The sequence below is a fragment of the Mercenaria mercenaria genome, chromosome 3, assembly GCF_021730395.1.
Source record: "Mercenaria mercenaria strain notata chromosome 3, MADL_Memer_1, whole genome shotgun sequence".
Lineage (NCBI taxonomy): Eukaryota > Metazoa > Mollusca > Bivalvia > Venerida > Veneridae > Mercenaria > Mercenaria mercenaria.
Window position 1 is genome coordinate 36,910,503 of NC_069363.1, and position 23,576 is coordinate 36,934,078.

Here is a 23,576-nt window from a genome sequence, read left to right on the forward strand (position 1 = left end):
CAATAACTGTGTTTATAAAACATGATAATTACAGACAATATTCTGCTTATATATTCTAAGCAATCCAGCTGGCATACAGAAGTCCGGTGGTTCTACCCATGTGCCCGCTTGTCGTGATGAAGTAATGTACGGAGGGGCATAAGGGATCTAAAACTGCTAAATGAAAATTGCTATGTGACTTATAGTTGTGTCGAAGTCACATTAAATCCAACAAAAACAAGAAATAAGCTAATTCAGTATGAAGGCACAGTAACTCAGGAAGGTCTAATACGTATCAGTTGTTCCAGAGTTATTGTAAGAGTTTGTTAAACGTGGTAAAATTAAAAAAACTATAAAGATAATATCCAATTCAAAACGCTCCGTCGGTCGGATTATTTGAAGTAGTGGCGCTTAGTCTCTGATCGTGGTGCGTAAAACAAGGTATAAGACAAAAAGTTGGAAATAAATAACACGTTCTGCGTACCCGGTCTTGCTTTGCAACATTCATATATTCTCATTCTATACAATTTAAATACTTACATCACCTTATGAAATGCAGAAAACCACAACAATCGCATCAGTAACTTAACGTATGCACTGCGTAATTCCAAGAACGTGTATTTTCATAGATTAAAAACATCTCGGCAGGAATTCAAGGATACTTTTCGTCGATTTGGACATTCACGCGACGACTGTTTTAACGTTTACGACGTTTTTTCCTCAAAAATCATACATGTATGGATAAGGTCCTTTTATACACGACGCAAATCAGATAGTACGAGATGCAACTTCATATTTCTTGTATTACACGTTACAAGACAGCTGAAAAAAAGAAAACGTTGTTGACCATTCAGCACCTTTTCTTTGTGTTTTCAGAACAACGTTAATTATGTTTGGTTGTAAGTTTTAAGGTAGAAAATAGAGGAATTTGAAAAAAGTTATTCATTTGTGTTAGGGATCAACGCCACATCAACTTCGGCAGTGGTTATGAAAACCGATCCTTCAAGCAAGCTGTCAGCACATTTTGTTCTGAAAAATCTTTTAATAGACACATTTCATATTGTAAGAATTGTTAGGAGGAGCATCATTTTATATTCTCGTTCGGAGCAAATAAACATGTTAAAAGTTTCACAATACTTACACACTGTTTTTCCCTAGAACTAATCGGGCAAACTATCAAAGATGCCATATACATGTTTTTATCTTTTACAAGAATATTTAGTCTGTATTTAGTATTTTAAACCAAAAAAAAAAAACAACAACAAAAAAAAAACGTTTACACGTTTGCTTAGATAAGAAAGCTCAATGTGTGTTTAGCTACTTTTTAAAAAAATAAGCTTAAGGATTAACATAATTGAAAAGGTTAGTGGTATGTCCAAATTGAAACACGGTCAAGTTCATTTTTGAAAAATAGCAGGGTTAGGGTTAAAATGATACGTTTGTCCTGTTAAACAGATGTTACACGAACGTCAGTATGGAATTAGAAATTGATAATAAAAAATGCTTGTCGAAGTGGTTTGAAACAATATTATTAGAATTCAATAGTTTATGTTTACCTTTATGCATTATCAAGTTATTAAATTAGTACGCATTCTATCAGTAACGAAATAAGTATGTTTCCAATTACCAGCGTACTTTCTGTAACAACATGATCTGTTACAGATTAAATTATTAATGAAAATACCACGCACCAAGACTTTTGTACATCCTGTGGGGCCGTCGAGGTGTTAATATTTTGTAAACTGCATTAATGTAATTTCCGTTTTGGTGTTTGTTCATGTCTAGTGTCGGATAGAAGTGGCAGACTCAATCCGCCTTGACAGAATGCTCGATCATATCAGACTAGAAGTTTTCTGAACAGCTTTGATCACAACTAGTAAAAATCAATGACACTCATAACATCAATAGCATTGTAATGCATATCTAAGTTGTTGTTTATTTTTCACTTATGCTAACGTTGGCTGATTTCTGCCATCTCGTTCTGTCCTGTTGGCGCGTTTGAGGAGCGCCAAGTTGTCAACATAACAGTACGACAAATTAGCAAGCCAATACGACACATGAGATACGTGTGGTTCTGATGGGACACAAACACGCCTAACCAAGTATTTTTCGTACGGTCGTTCTGGCATGTTTTGGTGTTGATACATTTGAGGCGCCTTCACAAGAACTACAAATAATTCATTTGTCGTATTGGTGCACTAATTTGTTGTTCTGGTCTGTCTGAAGAGAACCAAGACTCCAGAACTATATGGCCGAATTCAGTTTTCATTTATTTTAGTTTAATCAAAGTATTTTAGTGACACCTTTTTCCTTAAAACTTCTATCTCGGGCTTAATTAAATACTGACATGTCTGTCATTTTGTAATCTATTTTAGGTATGCTATCGTTTTGCAAAAACTACCATAAGACATACCGTTATGCCAAACAATCGCCATTGATTGGTACCATCCTTCAAATGTAATATTTTACAAAATGAACAAAAACCAAAATATAATCAGAAATTGATACATTGCAAAAGTAAATAATATGGTCGTTTCCAAATGCAATATAACTTACTATTGTCAAAGCATTACTATAACGATCGTTAAAACTTGATGGTATCATCGATTGCAGCGAAAACAATTAGCTAGCAATATCAAATTGACCTGCAGCACACCACGGAAAAGAATGATTGTCACGCCGTCAACAGTTCAGTAAATACTTAGTTCACAACTTACTGACAACAATATTGGAAATATCACATGCGATTATTTTATTCACTGTTTCAGTTTTATATTATATAATTTTGTTTGGATTTTACATACACGGAAATATTCACCAGGTAATTAACGATGAGATCTTGCTTTGTTCTTAGACTAGGTATTTAACATATTAACATATTATGAAACCAAGACCTCAAAGGATTCATTTTTAACAAATGAGCCGCGCCATGAGAAAACCAACATAGTGCATTTGCGACCCATGGATCCAGACCGGTCAGGATCCATGCTGTTTGCTTTCAAACCCTATTGCAGTTAGAGAAACTGTTAGCGAACAGCATGGATCTGGATTCATGCTGGTCGCAAATGCACTATGTTGGTTTTCTCATGGCGCGGCTCATTTGACGATCAAAACTACTCTTTGGTTTCATATAATATTCAGCACAGAGGGGTTGTAAGTGAAACAACTCCAATATACATTGAAAATGGGAAGACTTGTAGCACATAACTTAAAATTGTGTAAGTTTTGCATAGGCTAGGCATAAATATTGTTTGTAATAGAATAACACATGAAAAAATAGCTGCAGATATTCTGTTTTACCGGTTCTTGTCCTGAAGAAATAACATCAGAAGAATTATTTTCGCGAGTGCCAGAGCCACGAGTAAAAATTTAGAATCTAGAGTCCACGAGTGAAATATATTTCATACTGACCTGTAAAAACCAAACTTCATGCCTTTGATAGAGTTTGTACCATATATCACTAGTATTCCCGTGCAACATCAGACGCTTTCGTCACATGTAAAGTCATCTCGTCAAACAGAAACTAAATATTTCTTTGTCAATATTTCTTTGATAATAATAAGATTGAGCGCATAAATATTTTATTTTCCGTAGGTGTTTATATACTTCTATGCCTTTCGGAAATAGGTTCCGATTATTTATTATTCATAATACTTTGCATGCAATTGTAGTTATGTAAAGGCCGAAAAATAAAATGAAAATTCCCCTTTTGGAAACAGTGAAAGTTTCAAATATAATACATCGTTATATCAAAATAACATACTGACAAACATAGACCAATGGTATGAATATTATGTGGAGAGCAAAGAAGTATGAAACATAAAAATTTCCAGACTAAAATCCCTTGATTACACTTTGCATGCACCTTAAGCCAAAAGTAACCATAGAGTTTCGGGTTTTGACGACAAGCCGACTATTTACCTGTATTGATTATAAAAGCATTTCAGCGGTAGTTCTGCACGTTTGGATCAATTTTTTTTCTACAATGTAGAATTTGATTAAACTCTGATTTTTTAAAACTTCAGAATATACCTAGCAAATTCAGCAAATAAAAATGATAGGGTCGTGTGCTTGATTTTTGCATGACTGATTTGAAAAATTTGGACTTCATGCAATATTTCATAATGGGAGTCTATGGGAAAATCATAACTTGCATAACATTTCATTAACATTTTCTACAATTTAGATTTTGATGAAACTTCTTACAGTTGTAAATAAACACATGGCCTATAATTTGGTGAAATAAAATATATAGATTCGTGTGCTTATTTTTGAGATATTTGACCATGATTAAAGTGAACTGGACATTTTACGCTAATTCTAAGACATTATTTTGAATTTTTAACGTGCCATATGTTTAAATATCATATTTTGACTTTAGAAATATAGCAACAGTGCCATTGTAATAAATTTACTCACATGTTCGGATAATTCATAAAATAATTTTCATTTCCGTACGCCGAGTCCAGGCTTTATTCTACGTTTTCTGGATAAATGACGTTACGCCATCACTTTCGGTTTATCAAACGTGCAGAACAACCTTAAAGCCATATACCTTGTGTAGCTGTTATTCATTTCAACGTATTTACATTCTCTGTGTATTCTTTATATAGAGAAAATAACGTTTACGTTCGTATTAACAACATTTATGCAATGGTATCAAGTGCTTCCCTTTCCGCGAAACTGAACATACGATCTAGCGTTGTTCGCAAAAATAAAAACAAAATCGTTATGTTTGTAAAACTAACATTCAGTTCAAGCTAAAACTCCTTTGCCAACATGGTAAAGATAAGAATTGAATCGACATAACTGTGTGCTTTTAACCTTTGATTTACTGATAATTTAAATCAAAATAAGGAACTGTATTTAGCACAATTAATGGATTTGTCAGAAGTATACGTGCTGTTTATACCCGTATAAACGTACAAGAAATAACATTCAATTCCTAGACAAACTTCAATAATGATACATTCTTGCTCATAATCGATACCCAGGATTGTCGAAATGCATATGACGATTGTTGGTCAGACGCATGAATGAGAATCAAAAATTATCACCAAAGTGTTACACCTCCATCCCTTCACACCTACATTCTACTTTAGATCTTTATTTAACCTGCTGTGGGCGATATTGGATTCTGTCCTCCACTGAAGTTTTATTCGCTGTTAGTTACTAATGGAATTATTCTGAGTGACTACGTTCATTGCTCTATCTGTTTGTATGTTTTCGATTATTTTTCATTCCAGTTATGCGTGCAAGGAAATATCATGGAACTGTTTCTAGGTTATAACAATACCTTGGAAAGTTTTATTGAATGATCTATGAAGGTATATACATCAAATTTATATTCTCTGTATATATACTGACGTATTTTTCTAAATATTTTTCACATTTGATTGACTGTTCCCGTAAACAAGTGTAAAATATTTTATGGAGTTGAAGAAAACATGTTGCAATTTGTTATATTGTAGCTATGCGTATCTATATAATGCACCTTTTTCCAGTTAAAAACTTTTGATTTATGGTACGCGTTTCCTAAATATTTTGAAAGTAAAAGTGAATGCATACAGTCACCCAAACATGGTTTTCAAATTAACTTTTGTTTCGATAGAATTGGTTTGAAGTTTGATACCTATTGGAAAAAATGTTTGATTATTTTGCTGAATGATGCTGATTTTTTTCACAAATTATACAACGTAATTCAAATAACATTTTTGTACAGCCCTTAGAGAATTACAAATGAGATTTTAAGACAATTGCTTGAATTTATCATTAAGGTTTGACACACCAAAGTAAATGAGAATAGGCCACACAGCGTCAGACATGCTCTTTCTATTCAATAAAATGACTCTTGTAAAACGCACCAGAAAGGAATGAAGTACACCATCAAATCGATAAGAAATGGAGTTCTCTGATGTCCATAATTCGGTGTATCTTTCAAAACATGCTATGTAATTGTTTCCAATTGGCAGATGGTTGAAAGAAGTACCGGAATGAACGCGTTGACTTAACATAATCATCGCTGTTCTGGAGAGTTATCAACTTTCTACAATTTGTTTAAGGCATCTGTATAGTTGCCTAAGGAATAAAATGATTAATTCAATATGACACAAAATTAAAAACCATTCAGCTGATCAATGTTAACTTACTTTACTTAATGTGTTTAAACATATTTCAGGCTATAATACCATCACTGTAACGATGTGTTGCAAATCTCTGCTAAACGTTATTTTCAAGAGATGTCATTGTCATTTGCCATACGTTTGGAATTCTCGTTTATTTTTCCACTTTAATCCATACAGAAATCGTTCCCGATTCTGATTTAAAATATACTTGGATCAACAAAGACGTCTGCATAAAGCTGCATAGAAATCACGATGTTAGGCAAAATATTAATCAATTCTGCTGTTCTCTTATAGCTAGAGGTAATCTCATTTAATCAATGGGTTTAGTTTTTTTCTAAAACAAATAAACTTGTTGCTGCTAACATTCTATCATGAAGAGTAATATTTAAGAATAATTTAAAGCAAACCCGTGCCTTAACATTTTTATACACGATGTGCGGTTATACGTCGGGCGTAATAATTTCATGAGGGCGCAGAGTATAACCCCACACATTATGTATAAATAGTGTAGATAAAATATGATAGAACTGTCTATTGTCGCATATATGGCGCCAAATGGTAGGTCGTCACGCTCCGTTGTTTAAACACGCCAGGATCGGAAATGGTAATACGTCTTGCGGAATAGTTCCATTAGGTACAATGATGGCGAATTATTCTGAACTGCTAATAACCAACTCCGTGTGTGTTTAAATTAATTAAAACAATTATGCTATGTGACATTTCGTTTTAGGTAAAATAATTGATAAAAATTGAAAGCGCCATTTCTCGAATGCGTACATGGGGCCAAATATCACGTCGAAGTGACGTCAACATAATATCGTTGTGACAATAAAAGCATTGTTAGTCATATTAGAATAAAAGGTAAGGTAACGTTACCGTTAAGGCCTAAAAATTGTTTGTTTCCGGTAACATTCTAAAAAAAAATAGGGTAGGCAGGTCGGTATTTTTTTTTTTTTTTTAATATTTAAGCATAAAAAGTGCAGTTTTTGTTAAAAAGTTGAAAGAATTTCTCCAAGGCCATTAAGACATTTAGGGTATGGCCAAAAAAAATTAGGGTAGGTCAGGATAGCGGAAACAAACAATTTTAGTCCTAATTAACTGTGAAACAATATATCAAAACTGTTATTTGAAAATTAGAAATATGTCCAGAAAAAAGTCAATGTTAAAAGCGTTCCTAAAACCATGTTTTTAGTGCAGTAATGATTATATAGGTTATTAGATTTGTATCGAGAAATATGCACGAGTTCTGCAGCGAAAACATTGCGCGACTTTAGGAGCGCAATATCATTCCGCGAAAGAACGAGTGCATATTTTTCGATGCAAATCTAATAATCTTTTTATTACATACACATAGATTCTACTAGACTTATAATTATAATACAAGTATTAATGATATAAATAGAGAATAATAGGTTAGTGCGTAGATGAGAAAGTTATTGGCGAGGTGGAGAGGTTATCGGTTGATGCGAAGGCGAACCTGATAACGTCCGAGCGAGCCAGATAAAATTCTCCATTTAGGCACTAACATTATTATCTATTTATCTGTCATTACTCATTTTCGATTTTGGCAATTTATTTTACAAAATAATTAGTGGCTACGACAACGCTTTAATGACGACATATTCGTAATGACGTCACTTATATAATGACTGATTACCGGCAAAATCGCAATAACTTTTCGTTTTTGAATAAAAACTCATTATTTGACCACTCATTTTCTTAGTTCGGACATTTCCAACACAATGATGAGGTTCGTTTGCAAAATTTTTTATGACAACAATACCGATCATAAGGTCACATGATCAACTGACCGTATACACGGCACATGATCAACGACGGTAATCAAGAAAGATATACGGCACCCTGATATCGGGTCGAAAATACTGCAAGTGACAGGATAAATTTGCTCTTTAGCCTGAGTAAAATTGAAAATATTGTCGCTAAAGAGCTTCTAAATGCATGAAACTGACGTCACAAATGATGTCCCGCACCCGATATGAAACTGAGCGTCAGTATGGAAAAAATAGTGACGTTTCAGGTTCCACTGCAACTTAACAGAGTTTATAAATGAATATGTAATAAAGATGAAATCCTGTTGGCAACATTTTTGTACAGCCAAGTACATTGCAATACTATTGCTTTAGGGTTTTAAAGTTTACACCATTGTTCAATAATGCGGGAGGAATCATAATGCATTCAGGACATAGCTTGAAACCTCAACGATATAATTATTTAATTTGACAGAATTTGAAGTGATAGAACATTCACTTACATTTAACTTTGTATCTGAAATTGAAATGTCCTGTGATAAATATAAGCAAAACGTTTGCGGAAGATAAAGCAAAAATTGACATAATAAATTATTAATTGTACAAAAGCCAATATGGATCGAAAAACTACGATCAAACACTGTTTTCAATAATTTGAATAACTACTGGAGGTATTTTGATAATATTTTGGATATAATGTGAATCGCAAAGAATAGAAGGCTAAAAGGAACTAAGTGGAAAGCATAAAGACTCCAGTTGGCAGAAATGGGTTCAAAACATTATGGGCTTTATCACATAGATTGACTTTTGTTAGAACTCACGTACAGGTAAGATTATATGTAACATATGACTATGACATGTTAAATAACTTCATAACTCATTCCATACTTTTCAGCAGACATGTTTATTTTAACTAGCCGAGAATGATATTGGACATTTTATACTGTTGTTGTGTATTATTCTACCCGTAACTATGTACTAACGGAGCCGAGTCTCCGCTATTATGTTGTTATTGCTTTTCCGTTTGACTGCAAGTTGTTTGTTAACCTTGAATACGGAAATATCCAATTAGAAATTTGCGAGCAAGAGTTCTAATCGGTGCTGCATTGGAATTTAGATAATTATGTAGATTTTAATTGTTTGTCACATAACACTGGAAATGAAATTGGAATAAAAGGGAATGACTGAAAAGGTATATGTTATAAAAAATTAATGGTGCTTTGTTCGCTTAAATGTAGCGCTGAAATACATGTCACCGACAACGCTATTGGGAAATATGTGAATATTAAGGTAGTTCTGCACGTTTGGATCGAAATTTTTTCTACAATGTAGAATTTGATTAAACTCTGATTTTTTCAAAACTTCAGAATATACCTAAAAATTCAGCAAATAAAAAAGATAGGATGTGTCTCGATTTTTGCTAGACTGAATTTGAAAATAATTAGACCTCACGCAACTTTCATAAATGGAAGTCTATGGGAAAAAATCATAACATTTCATAACATTTTCGCGAATAAAATTGTTCTACAATGTAAATTTAATTAATCTTCCACAGTTGCAAATAAACATATGGGCTATAATTGTGATGAAATGAATGTTATAGGTCCAGTGTGCTTAATTTTGAGATATTGACATGTTAAAGTGAACCGCACTTTTCACGCTAATTTTAAGACATTATTTCGAATGTTTAGCGTGTCAGATGTTTGAATATCATATTTTAAACTTTAGAAAGACAGTAACAGTGCCATGTAATAAATTTACTCATAGGTTGCTATTAATTCATAAAATGATTTTCATTTCCGTACGCCGAATCCAGGCTTTATTCCACGTTTTCCGGAAAAATGACGTTACGCCATCACTTCCGGTTTATCAAACGTGCAGAACAACCTTAATAACAGTGTCATAATATGAATTATTTTTGTAGTGACACCACTTCAGACCGTTGTACCTCTGAGACTTGTGTGATAAACATCAAATGAGCCGTGCTATGGGAAAACCAACATAGTGGGTGTGCGACCAGCATGGATCCAGACCAGCCTGCGCATCCGCGCAGTCTGGTCAGGATCTATGCTGTTCGCTAACAGTTTCTCCAATTCCAATAGGTTTTAAAAGCGACAGCAGGATCCTGACAGGACTGCGCGGATGCGCAGGCTGGACTGTATCCATGCTTGGTCGCAAACAGTAGTGGTTTTCACATGACCGCGCTCAATATTTTAAATGTTGCTATAAAGATGATGTTGCTATGTGGAGAGACGATTTATTTTTGCTGAATAAAACTAATACTGAAGTTAAATGTTACTCTTCTTGCTGCGATTCCTAATATGATTATTTCGAAAAAAAAATGACATCATAAAGAATAAAATTGTCATGCAAAGTATATATCTGTTTTAGCACTTCTTCGACACCTGCTCACATTACAGTTAAGGGTAGTTCTGCATGTTCGGATCGAATTTTTTTCTACAATGAGAATTTGATTAAACTCTGATTTTTCCAAAACTTCAGAATATATTTAGAAAATTCAGCAAATAAAAAAGATAGGGTCATGTGCTTGATTTTTTACTAGACTGATTTGAAAAATTTGGAACTCACGCAATTTTTCATAATGGGAGTCTATGGGAAAATCATAACTTTCATAACATTTTCGCGAATAGAAAGTTTTCTACAATGTAGATTTTAATGAAACTTCTCAGAATTGTAAATAAACGTATAGGTCTATTTGCTTATTTTTGAGATATCTGACGATGTTTAAAGTGAACCGCACATTCCACGCTAATTTTAAGACATTATTTTGAATCATTTAACGTGTCTTAATCTCATATTTAAACTTTAGAAAGATAGTAACAGTGCCACTGTAATGAATTTACTCACAGGTTACCATTAATTCATAAAATAATTTCATTTCCTTACGCCGAATTCAGGCTTTATTCAACGTTTTCCTGATAAATGACGTTACGCCATTACTTCCGGTTTATCAAACGTGCAGAACTATCTTAACTCAAGAAGCATATACAATACTGCTTTGAAACACGATTGCCAGTTCCCTTTAGCAACTCACTCCAAATGATTTACACACGACCTTTTTTACAATCACCAATTTTCTTCAATTTTACATCTTGATTACGAAGAACTCACCAAATTAGATTATAATAGCATCAATCAGGCGTTTATGTTCAAACAATTATCAGTTTAATCATTCAAGACGATCCCATCATCCACAAATAGGGTAATTTGGTATTTATTTCTTGTACTAGGCGTTAAATCATTAAAGATTCAAGATAAGTTAAATGTTCTATCGCCGTTCAGTTTTGTGCTAGAAGGGGTATACATACTTACATGAAGTAGTGTGTCTTAGATGATTGAATGAGTCGTCGGGTGAACAGCTATCTTAAGCAAATTTCCTTTGTATAATGAAAAAAAGAATTATTTACAATACCATGATCTCGGCCTGAATATTTACATAAAAAATGTTGGTTTTGTTTTGTTTATGCCTCACATCCATTACAATAAAACTGGAAGGAGAAATGCTACTGTCGATGGCTCTCTACTAGACTGAATACCTACATCCTTCTTGTTTAATGCGAACACACATTTAATATTCATTTCGTTGTATATTTTTGTTTTGCAAACGTCATTTTGTCATTTAAACATTATATCCCCTGTCAATATGTAGGTAACTTCTTGCAGCACCTCTAAAGCACAGCGACACACATTTTACCTCGAGTAACAGTTTCGTAGTTCATTAACCAATAACAGTACAACTAATATACTCGATACCATTGTTCGTACAAAAATACAGTTCACAAGTGGTACTCTCAGTGAGATAAATATGTTTTAATTAAGTTGAAAACTACATCATTAATTCTAATAAAACTGTTTTGCGGTTAAGCCGATAATGTTTTGAACTATAAAAATCGTTATGTAGGTTATAGTCAGGAGAATATTGTTGAATGACTTCATTAATAAATTACTTTTAAATTTTCTGAACACATGTTCTTCCTTGACATATTGAGTTGTACATACAGAATTTTGAATTTTAGGATTGGCTTAATTAAAACCATTGCTATTTGACCTCACTTTTTGGGTTGACTAGTTTGATACTTGTCCTCTGTCCTGCTTCAGCTTACCCTTTATGGTGTTTCGTTTGGTTCTCTGTCCTTGTGGGGTCATCAATTGCATATATTTATGGTTCCATATATTTTAACATGAGCATATTTTGTGAATATCAGTGTATTCATGAGGTTGGTGTATATAAATCACCTGGCTGGGAGTAATTTTGTTATATAGGAACATAGAAGGGATTACAGAGTATTTATTTATTTATTTTGTTGGGCTTAACGTCGCACCGACACAATTACAGGTCATATGGCGGCTTTGATGGTGGAGGGAGACCTCAGGTGCCCCTCCGTGCATTATTTTATCACGAGCGGGCACCAGTTTAGAACCACCGACCTTTCGTGAGCAAGCTGGATGGCTTCCTCACATGAAGAATTAAAGGCCTCGAGTGAGGCTCGAACCCACATCGATGAGGGGCAAGTGATTAGAAGTCAGCGACATTAACCACTCGGCCACGAAGGCCCCGGCTAAACAGAAAGGTTTGGCACCAGTGAACTAGTTTAAACTCTCCAGTGCCACTGACCGTTAAGGCGGTACCCTACTTTGCTCCTTCTTCGTGTATGTTTGTGTCTAGGTTGTTTTTGCGTCTATGTTATTGTTGTTTTCATTTGTGCTAATGTGTACATGTTCACAATCACACATACCCATATTCCATGTGAAGTGCTGTATGGGCTGTTGCGTTCCTGAATATGGCTTTCCTGTTGTTTGTTTTTTCGAAGACGTAAATTGAGCCGTGCCATGAGAAAACCAACATAGTGGCTTTGCGACCAGCATGGATCCAGACCAGCCTGCGCATCCGCGCAGTCTGGTCAGGATCCATGCTGTTCGCTAACAGTTTCTCCAATTCCAATAGGCTTTAAAAGCGAACAGCATGGATCCTGACCAGACTACGCGGCTGCGCAGGCTGGTCTGGATCCATGCTGGTCGCACACCCACTATGTTGGTTTTCCCATGGCGCGGCTCAATTAAAGATACTCAAGCACGATATAACGCATGATTTTGTCGCGAACTTGTCTGAAATTATTTAAGTACAGTGAAACCTCCTGAAGATAACCTGTCTTTAAAGACCTTTGGTTTTCTTGTCGTTTTAACATTTATATGGTATTTTGAACAAAGAATTCAGACCAAATTACAAATTACAGCTGTAATTTCGTGACTTGCACGAGTATTGTATTTACATTTTGTATCACAAAAAGATTTGGATTTCGTCAGATCATGTGGAACTAAATCGTATTTTTAAACTATAATTAATTAACCGTTGGAAATAAAATTTCTCAGAATACTCAATCTCTGCAAACAAGTGTAGTTACAATTTGTTCTGCAGAATAAGTAAGATTTCATTTTATATGCATTTACATAGTACATGCTCAATACATAAACTTTAAAACAGTTTTGAATAATTTTTCTTTCGTACACTTGTTATGTGCCAGTTATTCTTTTTGAATTAGCTCTGCTGAATGAACAAACTGATGAATTAAATTAACTTCAAAATATTTCAAAGGTCAAAGTGTTCAGATCGGTTGTATACGTTTTAATGTGATAGATATGATGCATTAACAAAAAGTATGAATCTATTTTTCGGACATTCATATTTTTGTTAAGGTAATCTGCCAGGTGAAAGTATGCAGATAAGACCTAAATGCGATTTTGTAGTTTTCATCATAATACGAGTCAAATGGGTACGTAAAAAATGCATACCAACCGATCTGAAAGCTTTGACTTCCGAAATATTCTGAAGTTCATATAATGCATCAATTTTTGCGGTAACTGTAGAAAGGTTCATTTGCGGAAATGCAGATAAACAACAAAACTATTTTTACTGTGGTGTTGCTTATTGTTTTCGAAAAGCCGCAAAGTTGCCAGTCATGACTTAGTATTCTTTATACAATGTTACCGATCAATCCTTTTCTACGAGCAGAGAAAAAAAAAGATGAAGTAGTTAATTAGTATATCTGAAACTGACTGGTTGAAAAATCTACGAAAGAACGTTAAGCTTCATCCCACTGAACTTTGATTTTACATGGATCTCAGCGTAAATGTTTATGGCAAAAACTTAGAGATATATGTTTAATAAAGTATTATATACTGTGTAATGAACAAATAATCAATTTTGAAAAGTCTTTTCATCTACTTGTTTGGTAAATGAAAAAACTTAAATTTCTTTGTAGAATTTCAATAAAGAAGTACATTTTGAGTTGATGGATTTAAAAGATAGATATACGTATTTCACTAATTTTACCATAGTACGTTTTTAAAGAATGGCAATACAGTCAAACCTGTATTAAAGACTATCTCTGAACAGAAACCACCTGGCTCTAAAGACCACATGTTTTGTTTCTCATTTTTACATTTACGGTGTGTTTTTACCTATGAATAAAGACAACCTCCCAGTAAAGACCACATTTTGGCTCTCCCAAGGGTAGACTTTATAGAAAGGTTTGACTGTAAATCGAACTCCCTGTGGAAACCTAATTTGAGCCATGCCATGGGAAAACCAACATAGTGGGTATGCGACCAGCATGGATCCAGACCAGCCTGCGCATCCGCGCAGTCTGGTCAGGATCCATGCTGTTCGCTAATAGTTTCTCCAATTCCAATAGGCGTTAAAAGCGAACAGCATGGAGCCTGACCAGACTGCGCGGATGCGCAGGCTGGTCTGGATCCATGCTGGTCGCATACCCACTATGTTGGTTTTCTCATGGCATGGCTCATTTGATGCATAAGACACAGAATTAGCGTTCGATAATCTGAGTTTGTAGGATGCGTAATAATACAATACGATTACAGTCTTTGGCAGTATATTATTCAAAGAAACCAGATAAACAATGCCACGTGACATTTTCTCAGTGGTATTGATACTGAATTATTAATGCATTGATTCAATTTTTTATGCCAGCACTTAGTCTATAACTAAAGATTACTGCTTGAATATCGATGTATACGTGTACCGTTATTTGGTTCCTCGTCCCACGTTAAGTTGAGAATATATCTTAACATGTACTTGATTAGTTATTGAAAAAGGACAAATTATTATTCATCATTGTATAAAATCATTCAAATTTATCGAATTGGACTAAAAGGATATGTGGACATATGGATTAAAGTACATGGTATGTTTAAATGATGCACTCGATATGATGAGCAATTTTATATTATGTTCAAATCATTAATCAATAATTTTATTGTTTGTTCTACTAAATGGAGAAACAAATGATATAGAAGCAATATGTAAGCAACAGGAGGAACCCTATGTCTTGTATTTATACAATTTTTATATTTATTTATATTGATTACAATGTAGAGATTAATTTATATTATATACCTATATAAATTCTGTAAAAAATCGGCCCGTATTTCACAATTGAATATGAACAGGCATAAAAAAATCCGTATTGTACCTTTTGGATTCCGTATTGTACCTTCCGTATTGTATGCTGCCGGATTACTTCCATTAATATGCATGACCTGACACAGTTCTATAAATAGCGCACATAAAAACTTCACTTAGTTCCATTTTGATATCGATAAACATTGAAGATTACGTTCAATAACAAAACAACAAATAAAAAGGTAGAGGTATAGAATAAAAGGGTCATTATAACAGTAGCTAGATCTGGGATTTTGTATTCGGCTTTCGTGGATTTTGCAAGGTAGGGTCACACACGGCGCTTGCGCGCCTCCACGCCTCGTGAGATCCGATCTGGCAAAAGTCCACTCGAGCCGAATACAGCATCCCAGATCGGGCTACTGTTTTAAGGTATTCGACCCATAATAGAGTATCTCCTTTTTGAAGAGCATTCAATTTCTACCATAAACCTACTTTGACTGCAATTTTCAAGGGGGCTTATGTTCAAGCCCCACTGGGACCAAATTTTTTTTCCTTATTTTTTCTTTTTTTCTAGTAAGTTTTTACTTCTTTCAAGATTTGTTATTGATTTATTGTACAGAAGTGGAAAATATTCATTTGATAAGCGATTTCTTGCTGTTCCAAGTGAATTTACCTCGGAAATAGAAGGGATAGAGTTAGACATCTTTAAAAATACTGAGTTACGTGCGGTAAAAGTTCTCTATTTTGCCTGCATTCTTTAGATTACATATTGTGGAAGAAATGTAGGTAGATTTTACTTCTGCCCCGTAGTTATTTTTGAATGAAGTGAGCAAAATTCAAAACAGACCCGCAGGGTTCGACCTTAATTTTTCTCTATGTTGGAGATAGAGTTCTGTCTCATTAAATCCGTTTACTTGAGGCACCCTAGAAAAAATGATACTGACACTTTTATTTTTTAGTTTTATAATTGTTTACCAATAGTTTGATGATTCTTTCATAAAAAATAATGGTATAATGAGTTCTGTGCAAACGTTTTGGATAAAGGTCGCCACTTTGAAATTTGTCTATTCTTGAGCTTGAGGAAATACCATAAATTACACAAAATTTATAAAAAAAAACGGCACGGTAAAAGTTTTTAAAAATTTGCAACAAAGTGCGAAGCACGGTCAGCTGTAAGAATATACCAAGCAAATGCCATTTTTTAAACATTACTATTAGGGGCCTAATACCTTAATAACACTATTGTATCTAAAACATCATTTTGTATTGATTTAATATCTAGAAAATCGTCATCATATATATATTATCTTCGCAAATGTTTTATATAGAGTAACCTTAGATTCCAGTCTAGCAATCTGTAATTTTCTTCTCTTTTTTTTTCGGAAAATCATATAAGAAACTTTATCTACGCTAAGTACTTTAATTAGTACTAAATGGCGCCATATAAACTAGAATGGGTGCTAAATTGTCTTATGGACAAAGCATAAATTGTCAACGACTTCCAAGGCTGCCAGAACAGCTGAAATAACACACCATTTTCTAAAGAACGCGTCCTGCTCATTTAGTTGCATTATAGCTTTTTAACAACCATGTTTTGTATTATAATAAAATTCCGCTTAAGCCGGTGCTCGGGGGCGTGAGAGGTGCATATTTCATTACCTTTCATAATCTGACTCGATCAAACCGAGTCTGCTTTAATTTTGCTTGGTTGCGTACTATGCTTCCAAGTGAATTTCTTACAGTCTTTTTGTTATCAACTAGAGATAATACTTAAAGTCTTGTGCATTCACGACAGTATTGGCAAACTTAGTTTAATGCTACCCATGGACTTCGCAAACTTGTCTATTGCCTTTGTAAAGTACACGATGTGTAAAGTATAAACGTGTGTATCTCTCAGGTGTTTATTTATATTTTGCCTTGTATGGAACCTTAAATAAAATAATTGACGATTCTCTCCGTAAACGTTACCGCTTTCAGTGAGCTTGCTTATGAAACAAATTATCTCTGACAAAAATAAGTCAGAAACACTTCCATATATATTTTATATTTGTCTGTATAGTATTCCATTAAGTTGTAGTAGTTCAGTCTCAAGAATATCTGACTCCGCCAGCGAGATAAATTTCATACAGTTAGACAGTTTATTGATATGTCCCAGTGTTTAACAGTATTTTGCATGATTTCAGATTGATGTATGAATACGTTGTTGGTCTAAGAAAGTAGTTCCTTCAAGGGCAGATAAGTCGTCAAATTGCCTAGATGAAGCAGTTGATTTTCCAAACGGGTTGTCAGCCCTTTTATGGCGGGGGCGACGCAGCCGCGATTAACAGTACCGGTTCATCTTCACTACTTGCAAAAGTATTACAAGGTTGTGCTCAAAATGACTCAACAATACCAGTGTACATAGACATTATTGAAACAGAACAAGGAACGAACGAAGAAGCGGATTCAGGAGCTGTAATGTATATAGTTGCCGTGTTAGTGTTCTACTCCGCGGGAATCGTAACTATGATCATAAAATATCTACGAAGGGAAAAGAGAGAGCTTGAAGAAGAAAGAATTCTCGAAGACTTCTTTCGAAGTATGCCTGCTTATAAGAAAGAGCGGGAACAGAATAACGTGAATCGTGTTGCTATACATGCGTTCCATGCTCTGACGTCATTCTCGTACGATGACGGTGATGATGATATAGTCAGCACAGATGAGGAAGATGTGCGTGTGAATCGTGCAGAAACAATTCATGAAGTTGAAAATGAACATTACACATGTAATTCTAATGTGTCATTCACAAATGAATTAAAGGAAGATGGATCACCGAAAGATCCGCCTATTGGAACGAACACAGAAGCTTATAATACCTTTTGTAAACAATCTGGGAATTCATTTGAAGAACAAGAAACTATTCTCTGACAAACATAAAGATTCGGGAAGATCGTTTTTAAGAAGGGGCCTTTCTGTGAGATGTGGTTGCATATCATAATCATAAAAAAAGTATCTTTAATAATAAACATAAATATATGTATGCTGATTTGCCAGAAAATGCTACAAAGTACTTCACAATTTCACTTTAATAATGAGAAACGCTGCATACAATTCATTAAAATGAGCAGTAGAACTGACAAATTCATGTATTTATACTTTAAACATAAAAGAGTCAAAACAATTTAAGCTTTGTGATACGATGAGATGTATTAAAACAAAATGTGTTGCACAGTTAATACTGTATATAGCCAGTCAAACTGGACATGATAACGTATGTATGACGTTTAAAAGTTTCTACTTTGGTATTGAAACATTTGCATACAATTTCGATTTTCACTTTTATAAAAATAGCCAGTCAAACTGGCCATTGAATACGTCAGAAAATATCGAATTTTATGGACTGACAGCTCCTGCATCAGAAAATCATTTAGATAGTCTGATTTAATTTTTCTGGTGCAAATCGCGTCATATTACACATCACAGCTGAAAAGTCTTTATCTGTTTAATGTCATTTATGCTTTTCCCGACTTTTTTTTGAATTTAGACTCATTACGTGAGAGCTGAAAGGAAAAAAGCCAGCCACAGAATGTTGGACAAGTCAAAATATTCAAGGGTAAATAGAGAAATGAAGTACGTTGGTCCTTAACCCTTACCCTGCTAAATTTCTATAATGAATTTGTCCATCTTTCAATTTGGACAGTACCATTAACTTTAATTATTAAAAGAGGTGCTTACCAAAACGATACTGACTGAATGGCGGACAGTGCAGATCTTGATCAGACTGCATGGATGTGCAGGCTGATCATGATCTATACTGGTCGCAAAGGCAGAACCAATTGTGTCCAGCATGATAAGGGTTAATTTCAATTATCTGCAACAAATCGCAGCAAAATCTTCCAGAAACACTTCAAATAAGGTTGCTTTCCTCTACAGCTTACATGGCAAGAGATGCAGATATTTGTTGTTGTTTTTTTTAAGAAGAAGTGGTTCGTTTGTTTTAATTCGTAACAAAGCAATGAATTCGAAACGACTGTAATCAGTCCAAAGTTTTGTGTTGGCGCTTAGGGCGTCAGCAACGAGCAGTGCAAGCGAAAAAGCTCGGAGTGAACAAAAATAGTAGCATATACACGTTGTCCGCTTTTCACGCACCGGCGATTTTATAACCTGATCACATTACTATGTGAAATAGATGTAAATCAAATAATCACTCTTGCTTGACAGGAAATACACAGGGGACATTTCTTGCGGCGACAGATAAACGTCGTTAGAAGTTAAAAAATTTATTGCCTCGGGTCCGGGTCAGTACAGAATTGTCAAACAATGTCCATGCTGGTAAATAAGTGCATGAACTGGAATGACCGCAATAGGGCATTATAGACACGGAAGCAGTATAACGCATTGTTTGAAGTCTTGTGGAATTGATGAAATTCTCAATTGTTTAATACCAGCTAGTTATTATTTTGCGTTTAAAAGTTTCTAGTATTGTAGTTCATAGTTTATTTAAAGTTAATATTCGCTAAGGTATTCTAAACTTATAGTCTGAAACTAAGCACATTTATTGATATTCATATTTGCTACCAATAAACAATAAGCTTTTCCATTTTGTGCCCATGTGCAATATAGTACATTAACGCTCGGTGGTGTAGAATTTATTTCAGCCATAATTATATTTATGACAATTATTTATCACTTGAGTCTCCGAATTTAATATAAAATTCAGACGATATAATGGAAATATCCCATTATGTTTAATTACATCTTGCAGTTAATCAAACATTGCGTGTACGACTCCACTACCATCAGAATTCACGCTGTTATTATCATCTGCATACTAGATGACATTGTTTTTGATGTCTTTCATTACCCAGGACCAAATAGAAAACCCTTAGCAGCACTTACTGAATGTGTTAATTGGTTTTGCTTTGAAGGCAATATAACGCGCGAAAATGCTAAAAAAAGACAATTGTAAAATGTGTCTTTAATTGTATTTATTGTCAAATTGGGATCTTTCTTTGAAGTTGTTCATGTCTTTACTTATATATGTACACTAATTTATTACACTCGATTGGGTTATAATGAATTCCTCATAATATTGTATGAAACGTTTGTTCAAAAGGATATCAGCTGACCTGTAAAATCATGATGAAATGAAATAGACTTCAAGCAACAAATACTGGTATATAATAGCATGTATATCTATTCAACAAATTATTTGCAAACTTTGTGTATTTTTCAATCTGCTTACATGATTTGATCATGTACAATAAATCATCTAAAATGTTCTCGTATGATGTGATTTTTAAAAGACATTAATTCCTAAAGTAAAAATGATGATATTTCACATTTAACAGTGTGAACAACGTATGTTAGGATTCGTTCAGACTTTGTAAAGAGTCACACTGTTTTTTTTACCATACTTTTCGCAAGACTTGTGTGTTCGACACATAATTCGGCTGAAGCTAATGGAAAAATATGATTAGTAAAAAACAACAGGCGAATAGACTGTAAACAAGGCTCTTCGCCTTTATTGGCGGTTGTACACAAAGTGTTACGAAAAGGAGTAAAATCAATACTGACCTGACATGACCTACTACCGCTTTGGGTGATTGTTTGTATATCATCCACATACCACATGCGCTTGCAGGTTGGTTTGGTTGGACTGTCAGTCATTCCGACACAAATCAAGTCATATTGCGACTTTCCAGCTTTAATGATGGAGGATTCCCCCAAAAGTCTATCCATAAATTATTACAGGTACCTAGATAGAGTCACCTTGTTGGCTTCTTTACACAACAAAAAATAATAGGTAAGGGTAGATTTCTCGGAAGCACAGAGCACCTAAAACACAGCCTCAGAGCCACACATTTGCAAAGTAGGCCCACAACAAAAAGAAACTGTAATGAAAAAATATTACAGACGGATTGCTTCAAACATTTAACAAGTACATATTAATTTATGTGAAATATAGATAGAGGGGGAGGAAGTGAGCATGGACTGAACTCCTAGAACGAATTATTCAAAGTCAAGTCAGCGACCGTAACTATTTGGTCGGTCGCGGAGGCACATAATTGCCACAAAGGAAACCACACACTGAACACAACATAATGTACATAGGAAACAAGTACACATAGTAAAAGAGGAAATACTACCATGTAAGTATGTTTGCAAACCAAAACATAAAATAACACCAGTTTATCACCACGTAAACAGCATATGTACTTCATGCCACATGCAAAATTTGGACTGTTGATCCGTTTTTATTGATAATCTGGTATTGATATAATAATAATTATGCCAAAATTGTCCATATTTCAATACAAAATAGTGATACCGAGAGTTGAATTAATGTTACCATAAAAACGAACCTCGTGGCTTTTATATCTAACTTAAAATCGAATGGCTTTGACACTGGTATTTTAGACTTACAAAGTCTGTTGAGATCAAGTAATCTGTAACACAATTTCTTTCTTGTTTTATAATGACACTGATATTTTCTTGAGAAAGTGATATTTAAGAGTATTTTATGGAAGAGATATCTATTTGAAAGGGCTCTAACGACTGATGCCAGTCTACTTGTCCTTCTGAGGAACACAGTTTCAACTTTTTAACTGAATTTCAAAATGGTCTGTTAGAATGATAATTGCAAGTACACATTATTTTTCCATACAACTGCCAGACGAAAGTACTGCATTAAGCATTTTAAGCTTCGATATTTGTTTAAATAAATGATAAAAATACTGTTTAAAAGCTACATCAAATAGAAAAGGTAAATTTATCTAACACTTTTTAAAAACAATAAGGAAAAAGCAAGACCTTATAAGATATTATAAACATCTCTGTTGCCATGGTTACTTTTAACTTTAAGGTACGATAGGATGCAATGTTAAGTGTTTCATATTCTACGCACATAATAACCGTAAGATTTCATTTAGGTATAAAGAAAATGACACTGAAGCCGTTAAAAAACAACACTATCAAATACACTTGCTTAAAAATGAGAGAAAATTGGTTACCACGAAAAAACAGCTATCACTGCGACATATACATTTTAAGCTTGTATTAGACAGTTTATGAACATACTAACAAATTTATCATCAACACAGAGAGTAAACCGAGATGAGCTGAAAGGTGTTAATATCCATATTATGCTTCATTACCTTTCGAGGGTGATGTACTTGAAGCCTGTATGAACTTCTAACTTGAAGGGACAGACACAAACAAACACATTTTAACAACGGAAACATTTCATTACATAAACTATAACGAACTGCTACGGTTCAATCAATTTGAATCTATCCTGGTAACAGGGTATCCTTCATCCTTAAATTACCTTAACTAAAATTATTGCTCAAAATCACGTACTTTCCAGACAAAATCTATTCATTTTGCGCGGTGACTCATGTAATGTCATGACATATAGACATTATAATTCATTTAAAAACGAAATGTAGCGTTCCTTTGGTAATTTGTCTATTATTTCAGCACAACTTCACAATTTTGCATCAAACCGGAGACAGGCTTATAAATATTCAAAAATGATGAGGTATAAACACAGAATGTTGTAAATAATGTTGTAAAATCCCAACATTTGATGGATATACGCACTTTCAAATTTTAGAGTAATATACCAAACAAATTAGCCGGTGTTTTAATAAGCCAGAAGTGTTTGCACATTGCATGACCTCTCACGAACAAACTCAATAACTAGCCCTGTCTGCAACTATTTTCATTTAAATGTATTGGACCCGTAATGATAATTAAGAAATAATTTATAGCAAAAGAGTGCTTTAACACTACAAATGTATTTATGCACGATGGGCGGTTATACGTCGGACGTAATAATTTCACGAGGGCGCAGCCCGAGTGTATAAATAGTGTTAAAACACGGCTTTGCTAAAAATTATTTCAATTCTAATATGCCTTTAATCTAAAACAGTAGATAAAATATAGTAGCGCTCTTCCTTGGTCGCAACAAAAACTTTGACGTCACCGCACGTTAACGGGACGTCATTCTAGCGGAAGTGTGTTTTAACAGAGACGAGCATATTAGAATGGGTAATATACTTTCAGTATTGGTATTCGGCATTCTTCGGCTGTTACGGAAACAATTACGACCGGAGAATGCGAAAAAAATGCAGATGGTATACGTAATCGTGCGGAAAATGTCGATTGTCATTACCATCTACTACCTTGATAACTGTTGTTTAAGTGGCGGCCATTAAAATTCCCCCTATCTTTACTAAGTGTTTAAACTTTTTTTTCTGGTCCCTTGGGATCTGTATG

General features: G+C 34.2%; 1 protein-coding gene across 5 annotated transcripts in view; it reads left to right on the forward strand.

Annotated features, from left to right (window-relative positions):
* Positions 1 to 20,575, forward strand: part of LOC123525061 (uncharacterized) — a 94,299-nt gene extending 73,724 nt beyond the window's left edge. For 2 of the 5 annotated variants that reach the window (XM_045303767.2, XM_045303769.2), the window contains exon 2: positions 17,498 to 20,575. In XM_045303767.2, the coding sequence (XP_045159702.2) occupies positions 17,571 to 18,221 (651 nt within the window). In that variant the 5' untranslated portion in view covers positions 17,498 to 17,570 and the 3' untranslated portion in view covers positions 18,222 to 20,575. Of the gene's footprint in view, positions 1 to 2,657; positions 2,801 to 5,144; positions 5,307 to 8,902; positions 9,066 to 17,497 lie in introns of those variants that run through there. The other 3 variants (XM_045303768.2, XM_045303766.2, XM_045303765.2) reach the window with 3 other exon arrangements.
* The last annotated feature ends 3,001 nt before the right edge of the window (positions 20,576 to 23,576 follow it).